Source organism: Cherax quadricarinatus, chromosome 51, assembly GCF_038502225.1.
Source record: "Cherax quadricarinatus isolate ZL_2023a chromosome 51, ASM3850222v1, whole genome shotgun sequence".
Classification (NCBI taxonomy): Eukaryota; Metazoa; Arthropoda; class Malacostraca; order Decapoda; family Parastacidae; genus Cherax; species Cherax quadricarinatus.
The window spans coordinates 6,182,942-6,206,683 of NC_091342.1; the positions used below are offsets into that span (position 1 = coordinate 6,182,942).

At 38.1% G+C, this 23,742-nt stretch overlaps 1 protein-coding gene across 3 annotated transcripts; it reads right to left on the reverse strand.

Annotated features, from left to right (window-relative positions):
• Positions 1-2,756: 2,756 nt before the first annotated feature.
• On the reverse strand, positions 2,757-21,941 carry LOC128694678 (ADP-ribosylation factor-like protein 2-binding protein). Of its 3 annotated transcripts, none has more exons than XM_053784894.2 (5): positions 21,853-21,941; positions 13,565-13,706; positions 7,763-7,869; positions 4,499-4,678; positions 2,757-3,956 (listed from the first exon to the last, which is right to left on the reverse strand). In XM_053784894.2, the coding sequence occupies exons 2-5, from the start codon at positions 13,668-13,670 to the stop codon at positions 3,894-3,896; spliced, it is 456 nt and encodes a 151-aa protein (XP_053640869.1). In that variant the 5' UTR covers positions 13,671-13,706; positions 21,853-21,941; the 3' UTR covers positions 2,757-3,893. The 3 variants fall into 3 exon arrangements, with proteins under 3 accessions (XP_053640869.1, XP_053640868.1, XP_053640870.1); XM_053784893.2 differs by lacking the exon at positions 21,853-21,941 and adding an exon at positions 21,251-21,478; XM_053784895.2 differs by lacking the exon at positions 21,853-21,941 and adding an exon at positions 14,087-15,553.
• Between the last annotated feature and the right edge of the window lie 1,801 nt (positions 21,942-23,742).

The following is a 23,742-nucleotide window of genomic DNA, read 5'->3' on the forward strand; positions in this document are numbered from 1 at the left end:
TTGGTGCTGCCCAATGAAGGTTGCTGCAAAACGTCGTACTAAGCAAAAGGTACGCAACTCAAAATTTGGATCTCTGGAAATATTGCAAATAAAACTAACACGGTAGTCTGTTCATAGTCTGAATGTACGTAAGTGAATGGAGACGAATGGCATTTGGGACCTGATGAGCTGTTGGAGTGTGAGCAGAGTAACATTTAGTGAAGGGATTCAGGGAAACCGGTTATTTTTATATAGCCGGACTTATTTTTTTTTTTTTATTATCACACCGGCCGATTCCCACCAAGGCAGGGTGGCCCGAAGAAGAAAAACTTTCACCATCATTCACTCCATCACTGTCTTGCCAGAAGGGTGCTTTACACTACAGTTTTTAAACTGCAACATTAACACCCCTCCTTCAGAGTGCAGGCACTGTACTTCCCATCTCCAGGACTCAAGTCCGGCCTGCCGGTTTCCCTGAATCCCTTCATAAATGTTACTTTGCTCACACTCCAACAGCACGTCAAGTATTAAAAACCATTTGTCTCCATTCACTCCTATCAAACACGCTCACGCATGCCTGCTGGAAGTCCAAGCCCCTCGCACACAAAACCTCCTTTACCCCCTCCCTCCAACCCTTCCTAGGCCGACCCCTACCCCGCCTTCCTTCCACTACAGACTGATACACTCTTGAAGTCATTCTGTTTCGCTCCATTCTCTCTACATGTCCGAACCACCTCAACAACCCTTCCTCAGCCCTCTGGACAACAGTTTTGGTAATCCCGCACCTCCTCCTAACTTCCAAACTACGAATTCTCTGCATTATATAAATATAAATATAGCCGGACTTGAGTCTTAGAAATGGGAAGTATAATGCCTGCACAATAAAGGAGGGGTTCGGGATATTAGCAGTTTGGAGGAATATGTTGTGTATCTTTATACATATATACTTCTAAACTATTGTATTCTGAGCACCTCTGCAAAAACAGTGATTATGTGTGAGTGAGGTGAAAGTGTTGAATGATGATGAAAGTATTTTCTTTTTGGGGATTTTCTTTCTTTTTGGGTCACCCTGTTTCGGTGGTAGAGAGAGAGAGAGAGAGAGAGAGAGAAAAAAAAAAACTCTTCTTTCAACAAACCGGCTGTATCCCACCGAGGCAGGGTGACCCAGAAAGAAAATCCCCAAAAAGAAAATACTTTCATCATTCAACACTTTCACCTCATACGTAATCACTGTTTTTGCAGAGGCACCCAGATACAACAGTTTAGAAGCATATATAAAGATACACGTGTATAACATATCCTTCCAAACTGCAAAATATCCCAAACCCCTCCTTGAAAGTGCAGGCATTGTACTTCCCATTTCCAGTACTCAAGTCCGGCCATATAAAAATAGCCAGTTTCCCTGAATCCCTTCACTAAATAATACCCTGCTCACACACAAACACAATACGACCCCCGTATCTGTGGGGAAAACATTACAAGGACCTACTGCGGATAGTACCAAACCCTACATATAAGTCATTTTTCATTTTTGTGTGCATACATACCTTTTATGAAGTTTACCTTAATTGATAAATTACGCACAAGTCGAGAATTATCACTTTTTCACTGATGAAGCACTTCATGGCTTCTCTTAGGCTTTGAAGAACTGCCACGATCACTACTTTTGTACTACGGTGCCATTAAGCAAAATTAAGGCTTATATTCAGGCCACAGTAAACCGCGGATAAATGAAACCGCAGAAACCAGACCCGCAGATACTGGGGTCCTACTGTATATAAAGGAGGGGTTTGTGATATTGGCTGTTTTGAGTGACATCTGAACTGTTGTATCTGAGAGCCTCTGCAAAGACAGTGATGATTATGTGTGAATGATGGTAAAAGTGTTTCTTTCTTTTCTGGGGCTTGAATATACAGCAGGCATGTGTGTGAACATGTTAGATAGGAGTGAATGGAGATGAATGGTTTTTGGGACCTGACGAGCTGTTCGAGTGTGAGCAGGGTAATATTTTGTAAAGGGATTCAAGGAAACCGGTTAACCGGACTCGAGTCCTGGAGGTGGGAAATACGATGCCTGCACTTTAAGAGAGCGGTTTGGGATATTGGCTGTTTGGAGTGACATCTAAACTGTCATATCTGAGCACCTCTGCAAAGACAGTGATTATGTGTGAATGATGGTGAAAGTGTTCCTTTTTTGGGCCACACTGCCTTGGTGGGAGACGGCCAATGTGTTGAAAATATATACGTACATACATTTTTTAACACATCAGCAGTCTCCCACAATAGGTACAATAGGGTTCACATTTCTAGGCAAGTATAAATCTGGCAAGTGGCAAGTTGAGGGGCAGAACCAATATGAAGACAACCCCAGTAACCATGTAAAAGCAAGTGAATATAGGTGAGTAGCACAAAAAAATTTATTTTCCTTGCATAATCTTGAGAGCTGGAAATTCCAAACTGTCTTCGGCAATAATTTTAAGACTTTCTTCATCCATCCATCTTCTGTTGTACATGTGGGCAATTGCTCATTTTAGAAACTGCTATCTTGGGATTATTTTTCTCTTAAACATTGAAATCAAATGAAATATAAACTCAGAGCCTATCTTACCTTACCTGACCCTTTCTTTAAAGTATTAAAGAGTAAACACCTGGCAGTATGAGTGTCAGATCTCACTGCCATGATTCAAACACCACCACTTCTATTAGTAATTGGCTTGAACTTCAACTTTTTTTTCCACATACAAGTGCTAGATTAAACTTTGATGAGAAAACATTAGCTTGGGGACCTTCTTTAATAGGTAAAAAAAATACAATGTATACATAAATTACACTAACAGCATTTGCTTTTTGGGTATTGAAAAGGGTATTCCTAAAATCTGTCAGCATCATGTACAGTATATGAATATTGTAGAACTCCTTAGTAATACAGTATATGACTAGTAGGATCTCTAAATTAAAGCTACACTACAAAATATAAACCAAGGTTACACTACAAAATATAAACCAAGGCTACACTACAAAATATAAACCAAGGCTACACTACAAAATATAAACCAAGGCTACACTACAAAATATAAACCAAGGTTACACTACAAAATATAAACCAAGGTTACACTACAAAATATAAACCAAGGTTACACTACAAAATATAAACCAAGGCTACACTACAAAATATAAACCAAGGCTACACTACAAAATATAAACCAAGGCTACACTACAAAATATAAACCAAGGCTACACTACAAAATATAAACCAAGGCTACACTACAAAATATAAACCAAGGCTACACTACAAAATATAAACCAAGGCTACACTACAAAATATAAACCAAGGCTACACTACAAAATATAAACCACAGCTACACTACAAAATATAAACCAAGGCTACACTACAAAATATAAACCAAGGCTACACTACAAAATATAAACCAAGGTTACACTACAAAATATAAACCAAGGTTACACTACAAAATATAAACCAAGGCTACACTACAAAATATAAACCACAGCTACACTACAAAATATAAACCAAGGCTACACTACAAAATAAAAAACCAAGGCTACACTACAAAATATAAACCAAGGCTACACTACAAAATATAAACCAAGGCTACACTACAAAATATAAACCAAGGCTACACTACAAAATATAAACCAAGGTTACACTACAAAATATAAACCAAGGTTACACTACAAAATATAAACCAAGGCTACACTACAAAATATAAACCACAGCTACACTACAAAATATAAATATTTCACACCACATTTTACAGCTATTTCAGAAAAGTTACAGTATGATATATCAAAACCATGCCTTAACAGTAAAAACTTTAATGTATTGTAATATGTTTACCATTACAAAACCAAAATTTGCATACAGAAATTACAATCCTAGTTAATATGTAATTTAAATTAAGATTTAAGACTAGTTATTTGAAGTAAGTCTTCTAAAGTATCGGCTCCATCTTCTCTACTCTGAAAAAAAGAAAAAAAAGTTATGCAATGTAGCATTCAATTAAATTTTGGGATATCTTTTCCCATGCCTGTACGAACAACAATGATATTCACTAAAAGCACTAACCTGTATAAGTACAGTACATATATAAAAGATATTTCTGATATTCTTTCTCATTTTATATCAGGTAAGGAAAATAAGGGTCAATTAAGAGGAATATCTTACAATGGTTTGCAAGTCTGGAGATGATGGATGACAAAACTAAGAAAATTTCCAAAAGTAAAAGACTTGTAAGTAAACAAATAACATACTAGAAGAGGAAGTCAGAGGAATACTTTACTTGCATAAAAAAAATAGATTCTACTAATAATTTCATGAAAGTTAAAAGAAATGAAAAATAACAATTTTTCTTACAATACAGTATGCAATTCATTATGCTATGTTATGCACTGTATTAATTTAACATATTAAAAACATGCTATCCAGTGAATGATTAAACCAAATACTCATTACATTACTACAGTATGACGATCTGTGGTGAAAAGAATTTAAGCATTCCAACCTGCTTAATTTCTAGCATGGCAGTCTTGAATGATAAGAAATCTGTGAAAGTCATGAGAAGATCAAACACTTCTCCATCAAGGGCACAGGATGATGTTAATTCTTGCAAGAATAACGACATCTGAAAGCCACTAGCACGGCTAGATAACTCTTTCTCTATGTGGCCCTCAATCAAATTAGTCTGCAAGAAAAAGAATGACTAAATAATACTGACAGCTAGGAATGCATAACAAGGTCATGCATCTCCTTTAATATATATGAAATGCAACAAAGAATCTTGTTGCAATCTTCACTCGCATCATAGCAAAGGGCCCTTAACCCTTTGAGGGTCGACAGGCCCTCTCCGAAACTCGTTCTCAGGGTCGGCCAAATTTAAAAAAAAAAAAAATTATTTTCTCTTATGAAAAGATAGAGAATCTTTTCCCGATCATAAAGACACCAAAAGTTTGAAATTTGATAGAAAACTTACGGAATTATGCTCTCGCAAAGTTAGCGGTCTCGGCGATGTTTACGCATCGGCGATTTTGCCCACTTTGAGCCCCATTTTCGGCCAATTTCACTGTACTAGCCGACAAAAAACATGAATATTTCGCTAGAACTCCATTTTTTCTATCGAATGGGTGCAAGAAACCACCCATTTATGAAATTCAACTATCCAGTACAGTGGTCAGAATTTAGCAATTTTGCCAATTTCACACAAATTTCAAAAGATGCCAATTTCCGAATAGGGTCCAGAATAAACAAGAAAGACATTCCTGGCACTAAAATGATATTTCCTCTAGTCATTAGTCACGTCTCAAGGCCCCTCTTATATTCTTTTGCTTTCCACTTTGAATTTTTATTCTCACAAAAAATATAAGATTTACTGTTATGCAGACTACTGCATTAGTGTAAAAAATGGTATAAATATTATTGGTGCACTTGTAAAAGAATATTAGACTCACCAGTTGACGTGTATTGCACGCTTGGCACGATTTGTTTACTTTTGAAGTTTGGTAAAAATCGAACATTTCTGCTACTTTGAGCTCAATTTCAAGGCACCTTTCATTGTAAAACCAGTCAAAATCATCTCATTTTCTGTAATATGTCTTCCATTCTATAAAATGAGACCAAGAAAACTAGAATACAACAATAAATACCATACGAAAATACACTGCAAAGTCGCTGATTTATTAAAAAAAAATGGTCAAAGTTTTTTTTTTCTCATTATGCACTGTGTGCTGCAGGATTTTTTTTAGACTGTGCACACTGACCACATAGACCCATTCTTTCATATGAAGGCCTACCAGCTTTCTCCCACTAGATTTGAGGCCGCTAGAATTTATGAGTACTAGTACGTCAAAAACCCCTACGCGTAAAACGTACTAGTACGACCAAAACCCTCAAAGGGTTAATTATTAATTACTATCCAGAACTGATATAAACTCAAATTTAGATCAGTATACACACGCTCGTATACCTGGTACTGTACATAGTTCCCAAATCCCTTCACCTACTATGGTAGTTGTATGTAATTGTATTCTGTACCATGTCCACTTTAACTATAATACCATAACTAGTGAACTATGTGCTGGTACTATACATCAGGTTACACATACTATAATGGAATAGTTATGATATTTGTGAAGAACACTGCATATGCAGTCAAGCTCTGGAATGCACATGCTTTGTAATCAACATGATTCAAATATTCAACATTTGGCAGAGAGCTTTGATTATTCACATTTTTTCTTAGTACCCACTTACTTTTTCTTGGCACACAACCCCCAAACTGTTGCTCAGTACATGACCCCTAAATCAAATGTCAATATTAAGCATATTAGAGCAGCATTTAAAGAAATTTGGCCAAAAATATTTAAGTAATTTGCACAAAAAAATTTCTAATCTGTGGCTTCAGAATTAACATCACCAAAAGCCAACCCCCAGCACATAATGCAATTTAACTGCACAGTAGTGCATAATGAAGGTTACAAGTACATGTATTATACTGCAATACAGAATTCTAATGATATTTGTGAAGCCCATTAGCATTTTGAAGGCAGTGCTATGGAATGCAGTAATGATTCTGTGAATGCCATTCTACATCAATAATTTTGGACAAGACTTAAAATCTTTCTTTCTTTCAACACACCGGCCATATCCCACCGAGGCCGGGAGGCCCAAAAGAAAAAACGAAAGTTTCTCCTTTTACATTTAGTAACATATACAGGAGAAGAGGTTACTAGCCCCTTGTTCCCGGCATTTTAGTCTCCTCTTACAATACGCATGGCTTATGGAGGAAGAATTCTGTTCCACTTCCCCACGGAGATAAGAGGAAATAAACAAGAATAAGAACTAGAAAGAAAATAGAAGAAAACCTAAAGGGGTGTGTATATATGTGCTTGTACATGTATGTGTAGTGTGACCTAAGTGTAAGTAGAATTAGCAAGACGTACCTGAAATCTTGCATGTTCATGAGACAGAAAAAAGGACACCAGCAATCCTATCATCATGTAAAACAATTACAGGCTTTCGTTGTACACTCACTTGGCAGGACGGTAGTACCTCCCTGGGCGGTTGCTGTCTACCAACCTACTACCTAAAGACTTAAAATGTCTTATCTAAATACAGTGGTACCTCGAGTTACGAACTTAATTTGTTATAGAAGGCTGTTCGAGTGCCAATACCGAACAAATTTGTTCCCATAAGGAATAATGTAAATTAGATTACAGTAGTCCACTTCAGACCCCCAAAAATACACTTAAAAAAGCACTTACAAAAATACACTTACATAATTGTTCAAGTCGGGAGCTGTTCGAAACTTGAGGTACCACTGTATTGTATTAACACAAGCAGTTCTAGTTTACTTTGCATACATCAGAACTATTTGTACAGGAGGGCCCCACGTAACAGCACTTTGCTTTATGGCGTTTCGCTAATGCAGCAGTTTCAATTATACCCATTTTTCATTTATTCAGACTTCCTACAATAAATATATTCACCAATCACTATAAGCTAAGAACAGAAATATTTTAAGGTAAGTAATGTGTGTACTGCACATACATTTTTTAGGCCTAGTTCTATTGCTCACATAATACATGATAGTGTAACATGTTATCAGACTTTTATACACATTTGAAAGGAAAAAAAAAAGGCTATGTTTCACTTTACAGTGATTTTCACTTTACATCAGTAGCCCAGAAGCTAACCTGATGTATAAGCAGTGTCCTCCTGTACTGTGTTCATAAGCCCCCCAAAAAAAAATTAAAGTCTAAATGATACATACATATTGTTTGAAAATATCCATGTATTCCAGTTTGTTCTCATCATTATCATCAAATAGGTGACAGTGTTTCTTTAGGAAGTTTTCTCTCAGGGTGGAAAACTCATTACCTGCAAAGATTACAATGAAGAATAAGCATTTAAAATTTTCTGAGATCAAGCTATTGCTGAAAAGTTAATGTTAACATTTTATCAAGACAATAACAAACATATGTGAAAATGTGAAGATTTCGTTCGGATTTTTAACCCCGGAGGGTTAGCCACCCAGGATAACCCAAGAAAGTCAGTGCGTCATCGAGGACTGTCTAACTTATTTCCATTGTGGTCCTTAATCTTGTCCCCCAGGATGCGACCCACACCAGTCGACTAACACCCAGGTACCTATTTGCTGCTAGGTGAACAGGACAACAGGTGCAAGGAAACGTGTCGAAATGTTTCCACCCGCCGGGAATCGAACCCGGGCCCTCCGTGTGTGAAGCGGGAGCTTTAGCCACCAGGCCATTGGGCTTAATTTATCTATCAATCACACTCAAATGTGAATATTTTTCACAAGACAGAGCAAGAGCACGAAAGTTCTGTGAACCTAACCCAACCAAATAGCCATATTCACCTGTACAGTGGACCCCCGCATAGCGAACTTAATCCGTGCAAGAGGGCTGGTCGTTATGCGAAATGTTCGCTATGCGAATTAATTTTCCCCATAAGAAATAATGGAAATAAAATTAATCCGTGCAAGACACCCAAAAGTATGAAAAAAAAATTTTTTTACCACAAAAAAATGTTAATTTTAGTACACACAAACTGAAAAAGGCATGCACAATTACATGACACTTACTTTTATTGAAGATCTGGTGATGATTGATGGGATGGGAGGAGGGGAGAGAGAGTGTTAGTGTTTAGAAGGGGAATCCCCTTCCATTAACACTTGAGGAGGCAAGTCCTTTTCCGGGGTTACTTCCCTTCTTCTTTTAATGCCACTAGGACCAGCTTCAGAGTCACTGGACTTCTTTCTGTCCATAGAGCTCTGTACCTCCCGTTCCTTTACGATTTGTCTAAAATGGGCCATAACATTGTCATTGAAATAGTCACCAGCACGCCTTGCAACAGCTGTGTCAGGGTGATTTTCATCCATAAAGGTTTGCAGTTCAACCCACTGTGCACACATTTCCTTAATTTTTGAAGTAGGCACAATGGATTCCACAACTGGCATAGGCTTCTCAGGGTTAGCCCCAAACCCTTCAAAATCTTTCTTAATTTCCATACTAATTCTCACCCTTTTTACCACAGGGTTGGCACTAGAAGCTTTCTTGGGGCCCATGGTCACTTATTTTCAACAAACAGAACCGAAAACACTGTAATAATACGAAATATTCCGAGTGTATGCTTGAATGTTACCGCGGAGGCTAGCTGGTAAACAATGGGACAGGCGGCACATGTGAGGCTGGCTGAGGCCGCACATTGGACGCGTCTCGGACGAAGTTCGCTGAGCGGGTTTTTGTCTACTATGCGGGGCAAAATTTTAGCGATCAAAGCGTTCGCTATGCGGAATGTTCGCTATGCAAGGCGTTCGCTATGCGGGGGTCCACTGTATGTATAAATATATGAATTTTCCACTGCAAACAAAATAGGCAACTGAAAACAGTGATGTAATACATACAGTGTAGTATTGATAAACAAATGTACTAAGGTAATTAATCAGTACTATATTTGAGATTTAAAATAAGGACAAACTGCAGCCTGTTTGTCACACTTGGCACTTCCTTTCTTAAAAATATTGATTAATTTTGAAACCATTTTTCAACATTCCAATGCATTTCAGTCATTTGAGAATTATATCAAAGTGCATATATTTTTGGAATAAACTGTAATTAGCAGTCAAATGACAAAACATGCTAATGAATTGTGATGATCTCAATACATTGTACAGTGGAACCTTGAAAATCGAACGTACCAAATATCGAACGTTTCGAAAATAAGACCATTTTTCCGGACAAACTGTGTACCAAAAATCGAACGCGTTTCAAATTTCAGACCGCCAGGTACGGGACCTGTCCGCTGGCCCGCTCTGTCCACGTAGGCACCGTGAGCAGTCTAGCTTTGCTTATGCTTGAGTGAACACTAACCTGTGCTCTCATTCATGCATTTTACGATTATTTCGTTGTGTTTAGTGCTTGTGGGACTGTGAAATAAGCTACCATGGGCCCAAAGAAACTTGCTAGTGGTACCCCTGTGGTAAAGAAAGTGAGAAACACCATAGATGTGAAGAAGGAAATAATGCAGAAGTATGAGAGTGGTGTGAGACTTGTTGAGCTTGCCAGGATGTGTGGGAAAAACAAGTCGACCATCGGTTCTATCCTGGCAAAGAAAGAACAAATCAAGGAAGCTGATGTTGCGAAAGGTGTTAATATGCTAACCAAAAAAAGACCACAAATAGTTGAAGAGGTTGAGAAGTTGTTGCTGGTGTGGATCAAGGATAAAGAGATTGCAGGTAATAGTGTTTCAGAGACGATTATTTGCGAAAAGGCAAGGAAGTTGCATGCCGATCTGGTACAGAAAACCCCTGGAACCAGTGCTGATAGTGAATTTAAGGCCAGCAGAGGCTGGTTTGAGAGATTTAAGAAGCGTAGTGGCATACACAATGTTGTAAGACATGGTGAGGCAGCCAGTTCAGACAAACGGGCGGCTGAGAAGTTTGTACAGGAGTTTAAGGGGTACATAGACAGTGAAGAATTCAAACCTGAACAAGTGTTTAATTGTGATGAAACAGGCTTGTTTTGGAAGAAAATGCCAAAAAGGACCTTCATCACACAGGAGGAAAAGGCACTGCCAGGACACAAGCCTATGAAAGACAGGCTTACTCTTTTGTTCTGTGCAAATGCTAGTGGTGATTTTAAAGTGAAGCCTTTATTTGTGTATCATTCAGAAAATCCCAGTGTGTTTAAGAAAAACAATGTCTTTAAGAACAAGTTGTGTGTCTTGTGGAAAGCTAATCATAAGGCATGGGTCACAAGACAAATTTTCAAAGAGTGGGTCAGTGAAGTGTTTGGCCCCAGTGTGAAATTGCCACTCAAGTGCCTCCTGTTAATGGACAATGTTCCTGCTCATCCTCCAAACTTATTAGACCTCTTGTCTAAGGACTTCAGTTTTATAAAAGTAAAGTTCTTGCCTCCTAACACCACTCCTCTCCTCCAGCCCATGGACCAGCAGGTCATTTCTAACTTCAAAAAAACTCTACACAAAAGCAGTGTTTGAAAAGTGCTTTGAAGTGACCACAGACACTAAGTTGACCCTAAGAGAGTTCTGGAGGAATCACTTCAACATCTACAACTTCATAAGCCTTATAGGTAAGGCTTGGGAGGGAGGGACTTCCAGGACTTTGAACTCTGCTTGGAGACAATTGTGGCCAGATTGTGTCCAAAAGAGGGATTTTGAAGGGTTTGAGGCTGACCCTGACCCTGACCCAGCTCATCCTCTGCCTGGGGTTGGAGGTGAGTGGTGAGGATGTGGAAGAGTTGGTGGAGGACCACAGGGAAGAGCTAACCACTGAAGAGCTGCAAGAGCTTCATCTGGAGCAGTATCAGACCACAGCTGAGGAACTTGCTTCAGAGGAGGAGGAAGAGGGAGTGGATGAGGTGCCTTCTTCAAAGATTAAGGAGATTTGTGCCAAGTGGAATGATGTCCAAATATTTGTGCAGAAGTACCACCCTGAGCAAGCTGAAACAAGCCATCTTTGCAACAAGTTCAGTGACAGAACCATGTCCCATTTTAGGGAAATGTTAAAGAGGTGCCAGAAACAGAGGACTGTGGACAGTTATTTTGTGAGACAGGGGTCCAGTGACTCTCAAGCTGGTCCTAGTGGCATTAAAAGACAGAGAAGGGAAGTAACCCCAGAGAGGGCTGTACCTGAAGTCCTCATGGAGGGGGATTCTCCTTCCAAACACTAACCCCAACTCCCTCTCTCCTCCCTATCTTCCAGATGCCATCACCAATCTTCAATAAAGGTAAGTAAAAATGTTATTTTATATTTTATATTATATGTATGTATTATTTTATCTGTATGTTATTTTATATGTATGTAAAACTGTAATTAATCTCTATAAAATTTATTTTTTGTGTGAATATTTTTGGGTTTCTGGAACAGATTAATTGTATTTCCATTATTTGTTATGGGAAATATTGATTCGAATTTCAGACTTTTCGAAATTAGAACTAGCTCCTGGAACGGATTAAGTTCGATTTTTGAGGTTCCACTGTAATTATGGTTTAAAAAAAAATCTAAGATGTGGTGATGAAAGTACCGCACTGAGGTTATTGACCCAAGTAACTTGCTATACTGCTGTACATTAACATCTCCATTCAAGGCAGGTGAAATTGCAGATCTAGAAAATGTACAGAGAACCTATACTGCACATACAAGTTCCATCAAACACCGTAACTACTGGGATTGCTTGGAAGCACTTGACTTGTGCTCAGTGGAGTGCAGGCGAGAGATACATCATAATCTACACCTGGAAAATCTTAGAGGGACTGGCCTCTAATCCGCACACAGAAACCACTCCCTACGAAAGCAAAAGACTTGGCAGGCGATGCAACATACCCCCTATGAAAAGAACAAGTGCCATTAGTATACTAAGAGAAAACACAGTAAGTGTCCAGGGCCCAAGACTGTTCAACAGCCTCCCACCAGCTATAAGGGAAATTACCAATAGACCCCTGGTTGTCTTCAAGAGGGAGCTGGACAGATACCTCAAGTCAGTACCGGATCAGCTGGGCTGTGGTTCATACGTTGGACTACATGCAGCCAGCAATATCAGCCTCGTTGATCAGGCCCTGATCCACCGGGAGGCCTGATCATGGACCGGGCTGCAGGGGTGTTGATCCCAAGAATACCCTCCAGGTAGACTCCAGGAAGACATGACCAAGCCTCTGCTGACAGCAGTCATGCAATTTGTCTTTAGACCTAGATTAGTACAATTATGTAGCATGCCTGCCTCATGAATAGTAGACAGAAGATTGAGCCTCCATCATGCCTTGCTCTAAATAACCAACATAGAAACCAAATGACGGAACGGGTAGGGTTCAAATCCATGACAAGTAAGTCGCAGAACTCCAAGCCAGTGCATAAGCCACTGGGCCAGCTGGCTAAAATAAGATTCATCCAACTAGGCATATTTCTATACATCATAGGGAGATTACTAACAGTTTCAGATCTAATGTGTATATAAATTTAGTCATTTAACTGCAGGGAAAAAGATAGTATAAAATACAAACACATGGTGGCCCATGGCCTGGTAGGCACTTCACACAGATAAGCAAGCTTGGTGTTCAAGTGATGTGCATAAAGGTCTCCATATTACTTGTGTGTCATTTACTTACAATTTAATTGCACTTTTGCTATTTTCTTCCTGTAATGGAAATGACCCCATTGCAAAAATGAATAAAGTCGAAGTTTAATTAAGTATAGTAAGCGAAAGACATCTGAAGTTTGACTATTTGCTCATAAAGACCAAAAAGGCACAATACCACGTCTGGAACGTTACACAAATAACCCACTCTTTGGAGAAAGAAACTTATGACGACATTTCAGTCTGACTTGGACCATTAACTAGTCACACTATGTAACTAGCTAATGGTCCAAATTGGACCGATATGTCGTCAGAAGTTTCTTTCTCCTACATGCAGGTTATTTGTGTATATTTGCTCATGCATTTTGACTGAAAATTATACAGTGCTAAGACTATTAATTAAGGCTATGTCTATCGATTAATAAATAAAAACAACAGACATTACAATAATGGTGCCTCACTAAGTATGATGTCTTCTATATGTCCAACCAAAGAGTCCAACTGCAGAGTATCTTGAGTTTTATCTGATGCCAACACTTCCTCCATCTCCTCCGGCACTCGTGCCATCACTGGCACCAGTGACTGATCACCACTTCCCTTAACCTTGAAATTAAGAATTTTTTATATAATACATAGAATATATAATGCCTTGAATATTTAAAATAACAATACAGTACAGATTTACCAAAATATGGCTAATTTTCAAGATCACAGTATTTTGGATGCTACACTAGCACATCAAATTTAAAAAAAAAAAAAAAACATCCAAAATTAACATGATACAGTACCCACCATTTAATGCATATTGTATATGCTGTTTGTCTGCAAACTACAAGGTAAACTTTTTATATTTAAACAATTTTTACTGACTGCAACTAAACAATGTTAAGCTGTATAGCCCTTGTGGCTTAGTGCTTCTTTTTGATTATAATAATAATAATAAACAATGTTATACTATTATATTTAAGGCTGATTTATTATACCTGACTTGTGACTAGTTTTGAGGATCCTCTACCTCAGCAGCTCAGCCTGGGGTCAGGCTTCCTGTTGATGACTTGGTCAACCAGGTTGTTTGTGCTAGCATCCCACAAACCCACTTAGCCAGTTACCTGGAGAGGGTTTCAGGGGTCAATGCCCCCACGGCCCGGTCTGAGACCAGGCCTCATGGTGGATCAGGGTCTGATCAACTAGGCTGTTACTGCTTGCCGCACGCAAGCTGACGTACGAACCACAGCCTGGTTGGTCAGGTACTGACTTTAGGTGCCTGTCCAGTGCTTTCTTCAAGACAGCCAGGGGTCTACTGGTAATCCCCCTAATGTATGTTGGGAGGCAATTGAACAGTCTTGGGCCCCAGACACTTATTGTGTTGTCTCTCAGTGTACTCATGGCACCTCTGCTTTTCATCGAGGGAATGTTGCATCTCCTGCCGAGTCTTTTGCTTTCATATGGAGTGATTTTCGTGTGCAGGTTTGGTACCAATCCCTCCAGGACCTTCCAAGTGTATGTTATCATGTATCTCTCTTGCCTGCATTCAAGGGAATACAGATCAAGGACCTTCAACCGTTCCCAGTAGTTTAGGTGCCGTATCGCACTTGTGTGTGCCGTGAAAGTTCTTTGTACACTCTCCAGGTCTGCAATGTCGCCACCCTTGAAGGAGGCCGTTAGTGTACAGCAGTATTCCAGCCTAGAGAGCACAAGCGATTTGAAGAGAATCATCATGGGCTTGACGTCCCTAGTTTTGAAGGTTCTCATTATCCATCCTATCATTTTCCTAGCGGATGAGGTAGATACATTGTTGTGGTCTTTGAAGACGAGATCCTCTGACATTATCACTCCCAGGTCCTTCACATTACTTTTCTGCCAGTGGGGGTAAGAACAGAAGGAGATTGACAATACTGGTAAAAGAAATAGACACACTTCTGAAAATAAAAATGCTGAAATTTTAGCAGAAATCCAAGGTAGAGAAAATTATGCCCAAAATTCTCATACATGCTAGCGGCCTTCTTTTTGCTTGGCAATATTTTATTATATGTAAACTACAAATTATACTGTATAAAGCAATAAAGGACTAGGTTTGATGGCAGCCAGTTTAAGACTTTGGAGAGAAAAAGTGAAAAGCTAAATAAAGGATTACATAATGTAATGTAGGATTTATTGATGGAATGTGACTGCGATACCTTAATATGCAAGTTATTGTGATTAAATATTTCAAATGGAGAAATAAACTGGGTAACCCATGAGGCTGGAACTATAAATAAATGGTCATTAACTTTTTCGGGTTATTTTAGGTAATTTACAATATACATCATAATTGTACTTGTGTAGCTGTGCCTAAATAAACTAACTTACAAAAAATTATTTAAGGTAACATGTTATGTTAAGTCACTTTGTATGACTTTTTGGGTTATCTTAGGTAACCTACACATGCATTACTAAATATGATAATTTATGTAACTGTATTTGTGTATTTGTACCTAAATAAACTTACTAATGGACTTATTTATGCATGAGAACCTACATGACGTGATACACCAAAGGCGACACAATACTTAAGTAAGTTTATTCAGGTATACACAAATACAGTTACATAGAATTATCATACATAGCAGCATATGTGTAGAGAACCTGGGATAACCCAAAAAAAGTCAGACAGAGTGACTTATTTCCATTGGGGTCCTTAAACCTCGAACAAAGGAAGATATTTTCAACCTAAAACTGATAACATATAACTGATAACATACTTTCCCACTCCAATAGTCCTAAAAGAATTATTCATATGTATTCATATGTAACTAGTAAGGAAAACATCAACAGGACAACAATATACTATCTCAAACGAACATGATTTCTCTACCTTCCTTGGAAAAGCTGACATTTCTGTAACAGATTAGATAAGTGCCCTTAATACATATATACGTGTGGTGCATATAGTGTACGTTACTATTATATTGTGCATTATTATTTTTATTATTTTTTTCATCACTAGCTAATGCTAACTACCTCCAATACTTTATACTTCTTTCTTACTGCTATTAATTGCTCATAATTTTAAGTTACAAGTCAAATCTTACTCCAAATTAATATTATTCATTGTTCTTACCTGTCAATTTATTTTTGTTTACCACTACTTGTTTTTTAGTCACTTTTTATTGTGTGTGCAATTAGTGTATATTCCAATTACTTTTTTGCAAGTACCAAAACTATCTTTTGCTAGCTAGTACCAACTACCTCATTTTTTTACTTTTTATTGTGCAATTAACTGCTCAACTTATTTAACCCTTTGAGGGTTTTCGTCGTACTAGTACGTCTTACGCGTAGGGGTTTTTGACGTACTAGTACTCATAAATTCTAGCGGCCTCAAATCTAGTGGGAGAAAGCTGGTAGGCCTTCATATGAAAGAATGGGTCTATGTGGTCAGTGTGCACAGTCTAAAAAAAATCCTGCAGCACACAGTGCATAATGAGAAAAAAAAAACTTTGACCATTTTTTTTTAATAAATCAGCGACTTTGCAGTGTATTTTCGTATGGTATTTATTGTTGTATTCTAGTTTTCTTGGTCTCATTTTATAGAATGGAAGACATATTACAGAAATTGAGATGATTTTGACTGGTTTTACAAAGAAAGGTGCCTTGAAATTGAGCTCAAAGTAGCAGAAATGTTCGATTTTTACCAAACTTCAAAAGTAAACAAATCGTGCCAAGCGTGCAATACACGTCAACTGGTGAGTCTAATATTCTTTCACAAGTACACCAATAATATTTATACCATTTTTTACACTAATGCAGTAGTCTGCATAACAGTAAATCTTATATTTTTTGTGAAAATAAAAATTCAAAGTGGAAAGCAAAAGAATATAAGAGGCCTTGAGACATGACTAATGACTAGAGGAAATGTCATTTTAGTGCCAGGAATGTCTTTCTTGTTTATTCTGGACCCTATTCGGAAATTGGCATCTTTTGAAATTTGTGTGAAATTGGCAAAATTGCTAAATTCTGACCACTGTACTGGATAGTTGAATTTCATAAATGAGTGGTTTCTTGCACCCATTCGATAGAAAAAATGGAGTTCTAGTGAAATATTCATGTTTTTTGTCGACTAGTACAGTGAAATTGGCCGAAAATGGGGCTCAAAGTGGGCAAAATCGCCGATGCGTAAACATCGCCGAGACCGCTAACTTTGCGAGAGCATAATTCCGTAAGTTTTCTATCAAATTTCAAACTTTTGGTGTCTTTATGATCGGGAAAAGATTCTCTATCTTTTCATAAGAGAAAATAATTTTTTTTTTTTTTTAAATTTGGCCGACAATGAGAACGAGTTTCGGAGAGGGCCTGTCGACCCTCAAAGGGTTAATATTACAAATCAGATCTTACTCCTAAACCAATATTATTTCATAGTGACTATCTGTCCATTTAACTTTGTTTACCATCACTTAATTTTAGTCCCTTATATATTTTTTTCCTTTATTTTAGCTTTATATAACTACCTTAGTTCATATATTCACAATTGTTAAAATAATCAAGGTGCTATTCTCAGGTGCTAAAGTGTAATAAGTTCACTATTTTGCCATTATATTCCAAAGCTCATTTATTTGATTACCACTTTATTGTTCACCACAACTTATATTAGTCCCTTTTATATTATAATTTTATATTATAATTCTAACTTTAAAGAATTACCTTTAAAGTACTACCTACTATCATATTCCCAAGCTCCATTATTTGATCATCACTTTATTTGTTCACTACAAATTATTTTAGTCCCTTTTATATTGTCTCCTTTATTTTAGCTTTAAAAAACTACCTTAGCTCATTATTTTTACATTTGTTAAATAATTCAGGTGCTATTTTTTAGCTTTAGAATATTTACTTTGTTTTATACTTAATTCTAACAATAGATTCACTACAAATCTTATGATTACAAGCATTGATCCTGATACCAACCTCTTATTGAATGACTTAAATGAATCAAACAGTTATTGTAATTACTACACAGCAGAACAATCAAAGGCACTTCTCAGAGCCAACAAAAACATAACTGTCTTTAACTACAATATCAGATCTTTAAGCAAGCATTACGATGACCTCATAGCATTACTAAATTCCTTGCATGCCAATATGTCCATCATTACACTAACTGAAACCTGGCTAAAGCCTGATACTACAGATGTCTATGCCATTCCTGGTTACACAGCCATACACAACTGTAGGCCAGACCAACAAGGGGGTGGCACAGCTATATACTACTCAGACCAATTAGAATGTATCACTAATACTTGCACAAGGGATGAACATGGGGAATATATAATAGCTAAATTCAAATCCAAATACCTACAAAAACCTCTCACATTGATAAACATCTACAGAGTTCCACAGTCAAACATTAGCCAATTTAGTCAAAACCTAGGAAGTATGATAACTGATGCACGCATGAACAAAGATCACTTACTACTCTCAGGTGACTTCAATATAAATCTCCTGCAAGACCAGGACCCACACGTTACTGAATTCACAAACACAATGAGTAACTGCATGTTGCTACCAACAGTAACAAAACCTACAAGAGTTATGGAGACTAGTGTTTCCCTACTTGACCACATCTGGACCAACACCATATCCCCTTTAAAATCAGGCATAATTACAGATAATACCACAGACCACTACCCTACTTTCCTCATAACAACTCTCGGTAAATTACCCCAAGACACTACTAAAGTCACCTTCAGACTTCACAATGAGGCAGCCATTAATAACTTCACAACAGCAGTAACAAACATTGACTGGCACACTGAGCTAGAAATCTATACAGATATTGACGAATGTATTAATAATTTTCTAAAAAAGACCCAATACCTTTATAACAAGCACTGCCCTAAAAAAACTAAACAGATGACAGCTAAGAGACTGAACAGTCCCTGGCTAACACCCAGCATTCTCAAATCCATAAATACAAAACACCGATATGAAAAACAGTACAGAATGGGTCACATAACCAGAGACCAAACAAAACTTTACTCGTCAATCCTAACCAGCCTGATAAGAAGGGCAAAAAAATTGTATTATGAGAACAGATTATCCAACTTATGAGGTGATATAAAAAAGACCTGGAAAACCCTATCAGAAATTCTGGGAACAAAAAAGATATCACGAAATAGTGAAATAAAATCAGCAAAATCAGATGAACCCCAACTCCCACCAACAGAAACAGCAAACAGACTCAATGATTTCTTCTCCACTATAGGACAAAAACCTTGCCAATAAAATCCCAAGCTCAGATACCCCACCAAATGACTACCTCACTGGCAACTACCCGAACACACTGTTCCTAGCTCCGACTAACCCATACGAAGTCTCCCTTATTATCAACGCACTAAAAAACAAGGCAGGAGATTTAAATACCTTACCACCCTTTATATACAAAAAAGTGTCACAAGTGCTATCACCAATCATTGCAACACTCTTTAACAAATCCACTGAATCCTCCACCTTCCCTACAGTTCTCAAAATAGCAAGGGTCACCCCGATCCATAAAGGAGGAGACCAAACAGTTGAATAACTATAGGCCAATATCCAATTTACACCCTCTCTCAAAAATCTTCGAAAAATTAATTTATAAACGAATCTACTCCTACCTCATCTCCCATAACATTCTCAACCCCTGCCAATTTGGATTCAGGCCTAATAAAAATACTAATGATGCTATTATACACATGCTAGAACATATATACACTGCAATAGAGAAAAAAGAAGTCCCACTGGGGATCTTCATTGACTTACGTAAAGCTTTTGATACAGTTGACCATGACTTGCTCCACGTAAAATTGTCACACTATGGTATTAGAGGGCACTCCCTCAACTACCTCAAGTCATACCTCAGCAACAGAAGCCAATATGTGTACGCAAATGGGGCAAGCTCTTCCGCACAACCAATTACAGTTGGTGTCCCACAGGGAAGTGTCCTTGGCCCTCTTCTCTTTCTCCTATACATAAATGACCTACCAAATGCTTCGCAATTACTCAAACCCACACTATTTGCAGATGACACTACATACGTCTTCTCTCACCCGAGCCCAGTCACGCTAGCCAATACTGTAAATACCGAATTACAAAAAATATCTACCTGGATGAGGACTAACAAACTTACACTAAACATTGACAAAACTTACTTCATTCAGTTTGGTAACAGAGCTACAGATGTCCCTCTTAACATAACAATAAACGGATCACCTATCACAAAGCTAACAGAGGGAAAATTCCTAGGAATCCACCTTGATAATACTCAAATTTCATACACATATACAACAAATTTCCAAGACCGTAGGCATACTATCGAAGATACGGTACTATGTTCCACAGTCAGCCCTCCTGGCCCTATATCACTCACTTATTTACCCCTATCTCACCTATGGAATTTGTGCATGGGGCTCAACAACAATTAACCATCTCAGACCACTAATTACCCAACAAAAGGCTGCAGTCAGAATGATAACAAATTCCCACTACAGGCAGCACACTCCACCAATATTCAAAACACTCAACCTACTCACCATACAAAACATCCATACTTATTACTGCACCTACTACATACATAGAACACTTAACTCTGATATTAACCCTCCCCTCAAACATCTTGCCAACCTCAACAGAACACATGACCATAACACAAGGCACAGATCACTCTTTGATGTTCCTCGTGTCCATCTCACGCTATGCAAAAACTCAATGCACATAAAAGGCCCTAAAATCTGGAATTCATTACCTGTAAATATAAAAGAAACACTACCTGTTTATAAATTCAAGTCTCTTCTCAAAGATCACTTACTCAAAACCAAATAAATACTGAATAACTGAACCTTATAAATTGTAAATCTTAAATGTTTCTCACAATTATATCACATAAATGTTAAACCTAAAACCCAATCTATTATTTTTTTTAAATACACTACCTAACAGAATACTCCATTCTACTGAATGTACAACAATGCATGCAACCATATGACCTGTCTTTGTAATACTCATTTGTGCTTTATAGTTATCTGTTTACAATAATGTTTTATCACTGATTTCATCATTGCTTAGTTAATCTTAAGTTAATTTTAAGCCAGCCCGTAATGGTATGCATATAAGTGGCTTTGGCATGCTGCTCTTACCTGTATTTTTTTGTACCTCTGTATGTATGCTCAAATTACTAAATAAATAAATTAAATCTAGAGACTTGACACATTTGTTTTTGTTAGGGGTTTCAAGGGCGACTGGCAGTTTACGCCGTGTCGAGCTGTTTCCTCATGTTCTGCCAGGAAATCCCCTCAAGGAAGATTCCTTGATGTTGGTGAAGGGCTCTTGATTTAGGGAATTGGATCTGTGCTCCAGTTCCCCGAATTAAGCCTGAATGCCTTCCACATCCCCCCAGGCGCTGTATAATCCTCCGGGTTTAGCGCTTCCCCTTAATTATAATAATAATAATCTGCCAGGAAATATTACACAAAGTTGGGCGATGAAAGAAAATGGAAATTAAAGTAGTAACAAAAGTTTTCCCAGTTAGGTTAGATGAACCATCCTTGCATAAGCCTGGCAGAGTGGGACACATACAACCTCGCCTAAGTACAGTACTGGCTTCCCACCAAAACCGTAAAATATCCACCGAACGGAAAAATGGAGTTGATGAATAGTGACGTTTTAATGTGTCCAGCCAGCAGAATACAATGACAAGCGTCTCAGAAAGAGAGAGAGAGAGAAGGGAGAAATTTGTCACCGATGCTCAGAAGATAGCGAGATGTCCTCACACCACCAAGGCTGCCGCAGAAATGCTGAGAACTTTTACCATGTTACTGGTGTTGGAGTATTAAAGGCCACCAAAGCTTACGTCTTTTATGAGACCAACTCCTGTGAGTCAGAGGAAAAATATGCGCAAATCTGGGCGGTAAATATGAAGACATTAAAGTTTCCTCCGATGAGTGAAATTCAAATAAAAGGTTCCCATCGAGGCTAAGTAGATCCCTTTCCGTAAACCCCCGACAGAGTTAGACACGAAGTGGTAGAGGAAAAATTCATATGTATAACTTTAAGAATAGGCATCACACGGCTCACACAACCAGACAGGAATGAACCCAGTAACAGCCAGAGGAAAGGAGGGGCCAGGAGCAGAGACTCGACACCTGAAACCATAACTAAAGGAATACAAATTGATGATTTGTTTTTAGCTGTATCTCCTCCTGAGCGGCTAGTTTAATACACACCATCAGCTTATTCCGTGAACACAATACAATGTGTAGTTATTACTTTTAGAACATTAGTAATATTGGGTTGCAGTCTCTTCAAAAACAAATTTATTCATCTAGTCAACGCAAAATGTGGATAGTCTCAAGATTTCGGATATCTTACCATTAACAATGAAATGGTGTACCATATCCCGCAAGGTTTGTATGAATGTTTACCTGGAGAGAGTTCCGGGGGTCAACGCCCCCGCGGCCCGGTCTGTGACCAGGCCTCCTGGTGGATCAGAGCCTGATCAACCAGGCTGTAGCTGCTGGCTGCACGCAAACCAACGTACGAGCCACAGCCCGGCAGATCAGGAACTGACTTTAGGTGCTTGTCCAGTGCCAGCTTGAAGACTGCCAGGGGTCTGTTGGTAATCCCCCTTATGTGTGCTGGGAGGCAGTTGAACAGTCTCGGGCCCCTGACACTTATTGTATGGTCTCTAGGATATAATACTCCAGTGTATCTATCTTCGCACTTTACATTTTATCTCAGACATCTCCATACAAACAGTACTGCCAGAGATACTTATATCCTGGCCATAGTCTAGCAGTAACAACATCTTCGAACATACTAACCTTGCTACTTTCTCCATAAATATATTTAACTTGACATATTTCATGATGGGCAGTTATATTGTTCTACTTTCTACAAACTTATTTGCTAGATCTTTTCTAACAATATTTTTTTTTTTATTTTTATTTAAGACACCAAAACTATGTTCGACATATTCTTGCTTAGCTGAGTTCTCAAGTTTTTCATGTTCCTGGAGGCCTATGTAAGAGGGAGGCCACAAAAACTTAACTATGATCCCTTTCTTAATTAATTGTGTATATCTGTGTCTACCTTCATACACAAATATGTTATTCAGATCACAGGCTGTTTATTGCAAGTAATAAGGAAATAGAAACAGTTCCCAGTCAGTGGGAGGTGATGCCATTGTAAATCAGACGGATGGTACTATAATTCAGAGATGTATTATAATTAATAACTGGGCTTCCACCTTACAAATTGAATTGCTTGCCATATTTATTTCTCTCAAGCTTGTGGAAATTGCTTCATCAAATAGTTTAAGTGCTCAAGTAAACAACAACAGGCTTTCAATGGGCTTAGGAAAAGGTAATGTGACGCCTCCTGCCACATTAACTAAATGTAGATGAATGGTTCAGAGAACCGACATGTTGATAAATTAGACACATGTGCAACTCTTGGTTATCTTTATGGGGAAACGTTTCCTCAATAAAGATAACCAAGAGTTGCACATGTGTCTAATTTATCAACATTAACTAGATGGCTGATGATGAGCATCAGCGTCCAGAGAAATCGAGAAATTCGTCAAAAATGCTTTATTAAGCAAACACACTTCATCAGAGCTAGCACAGAAGTC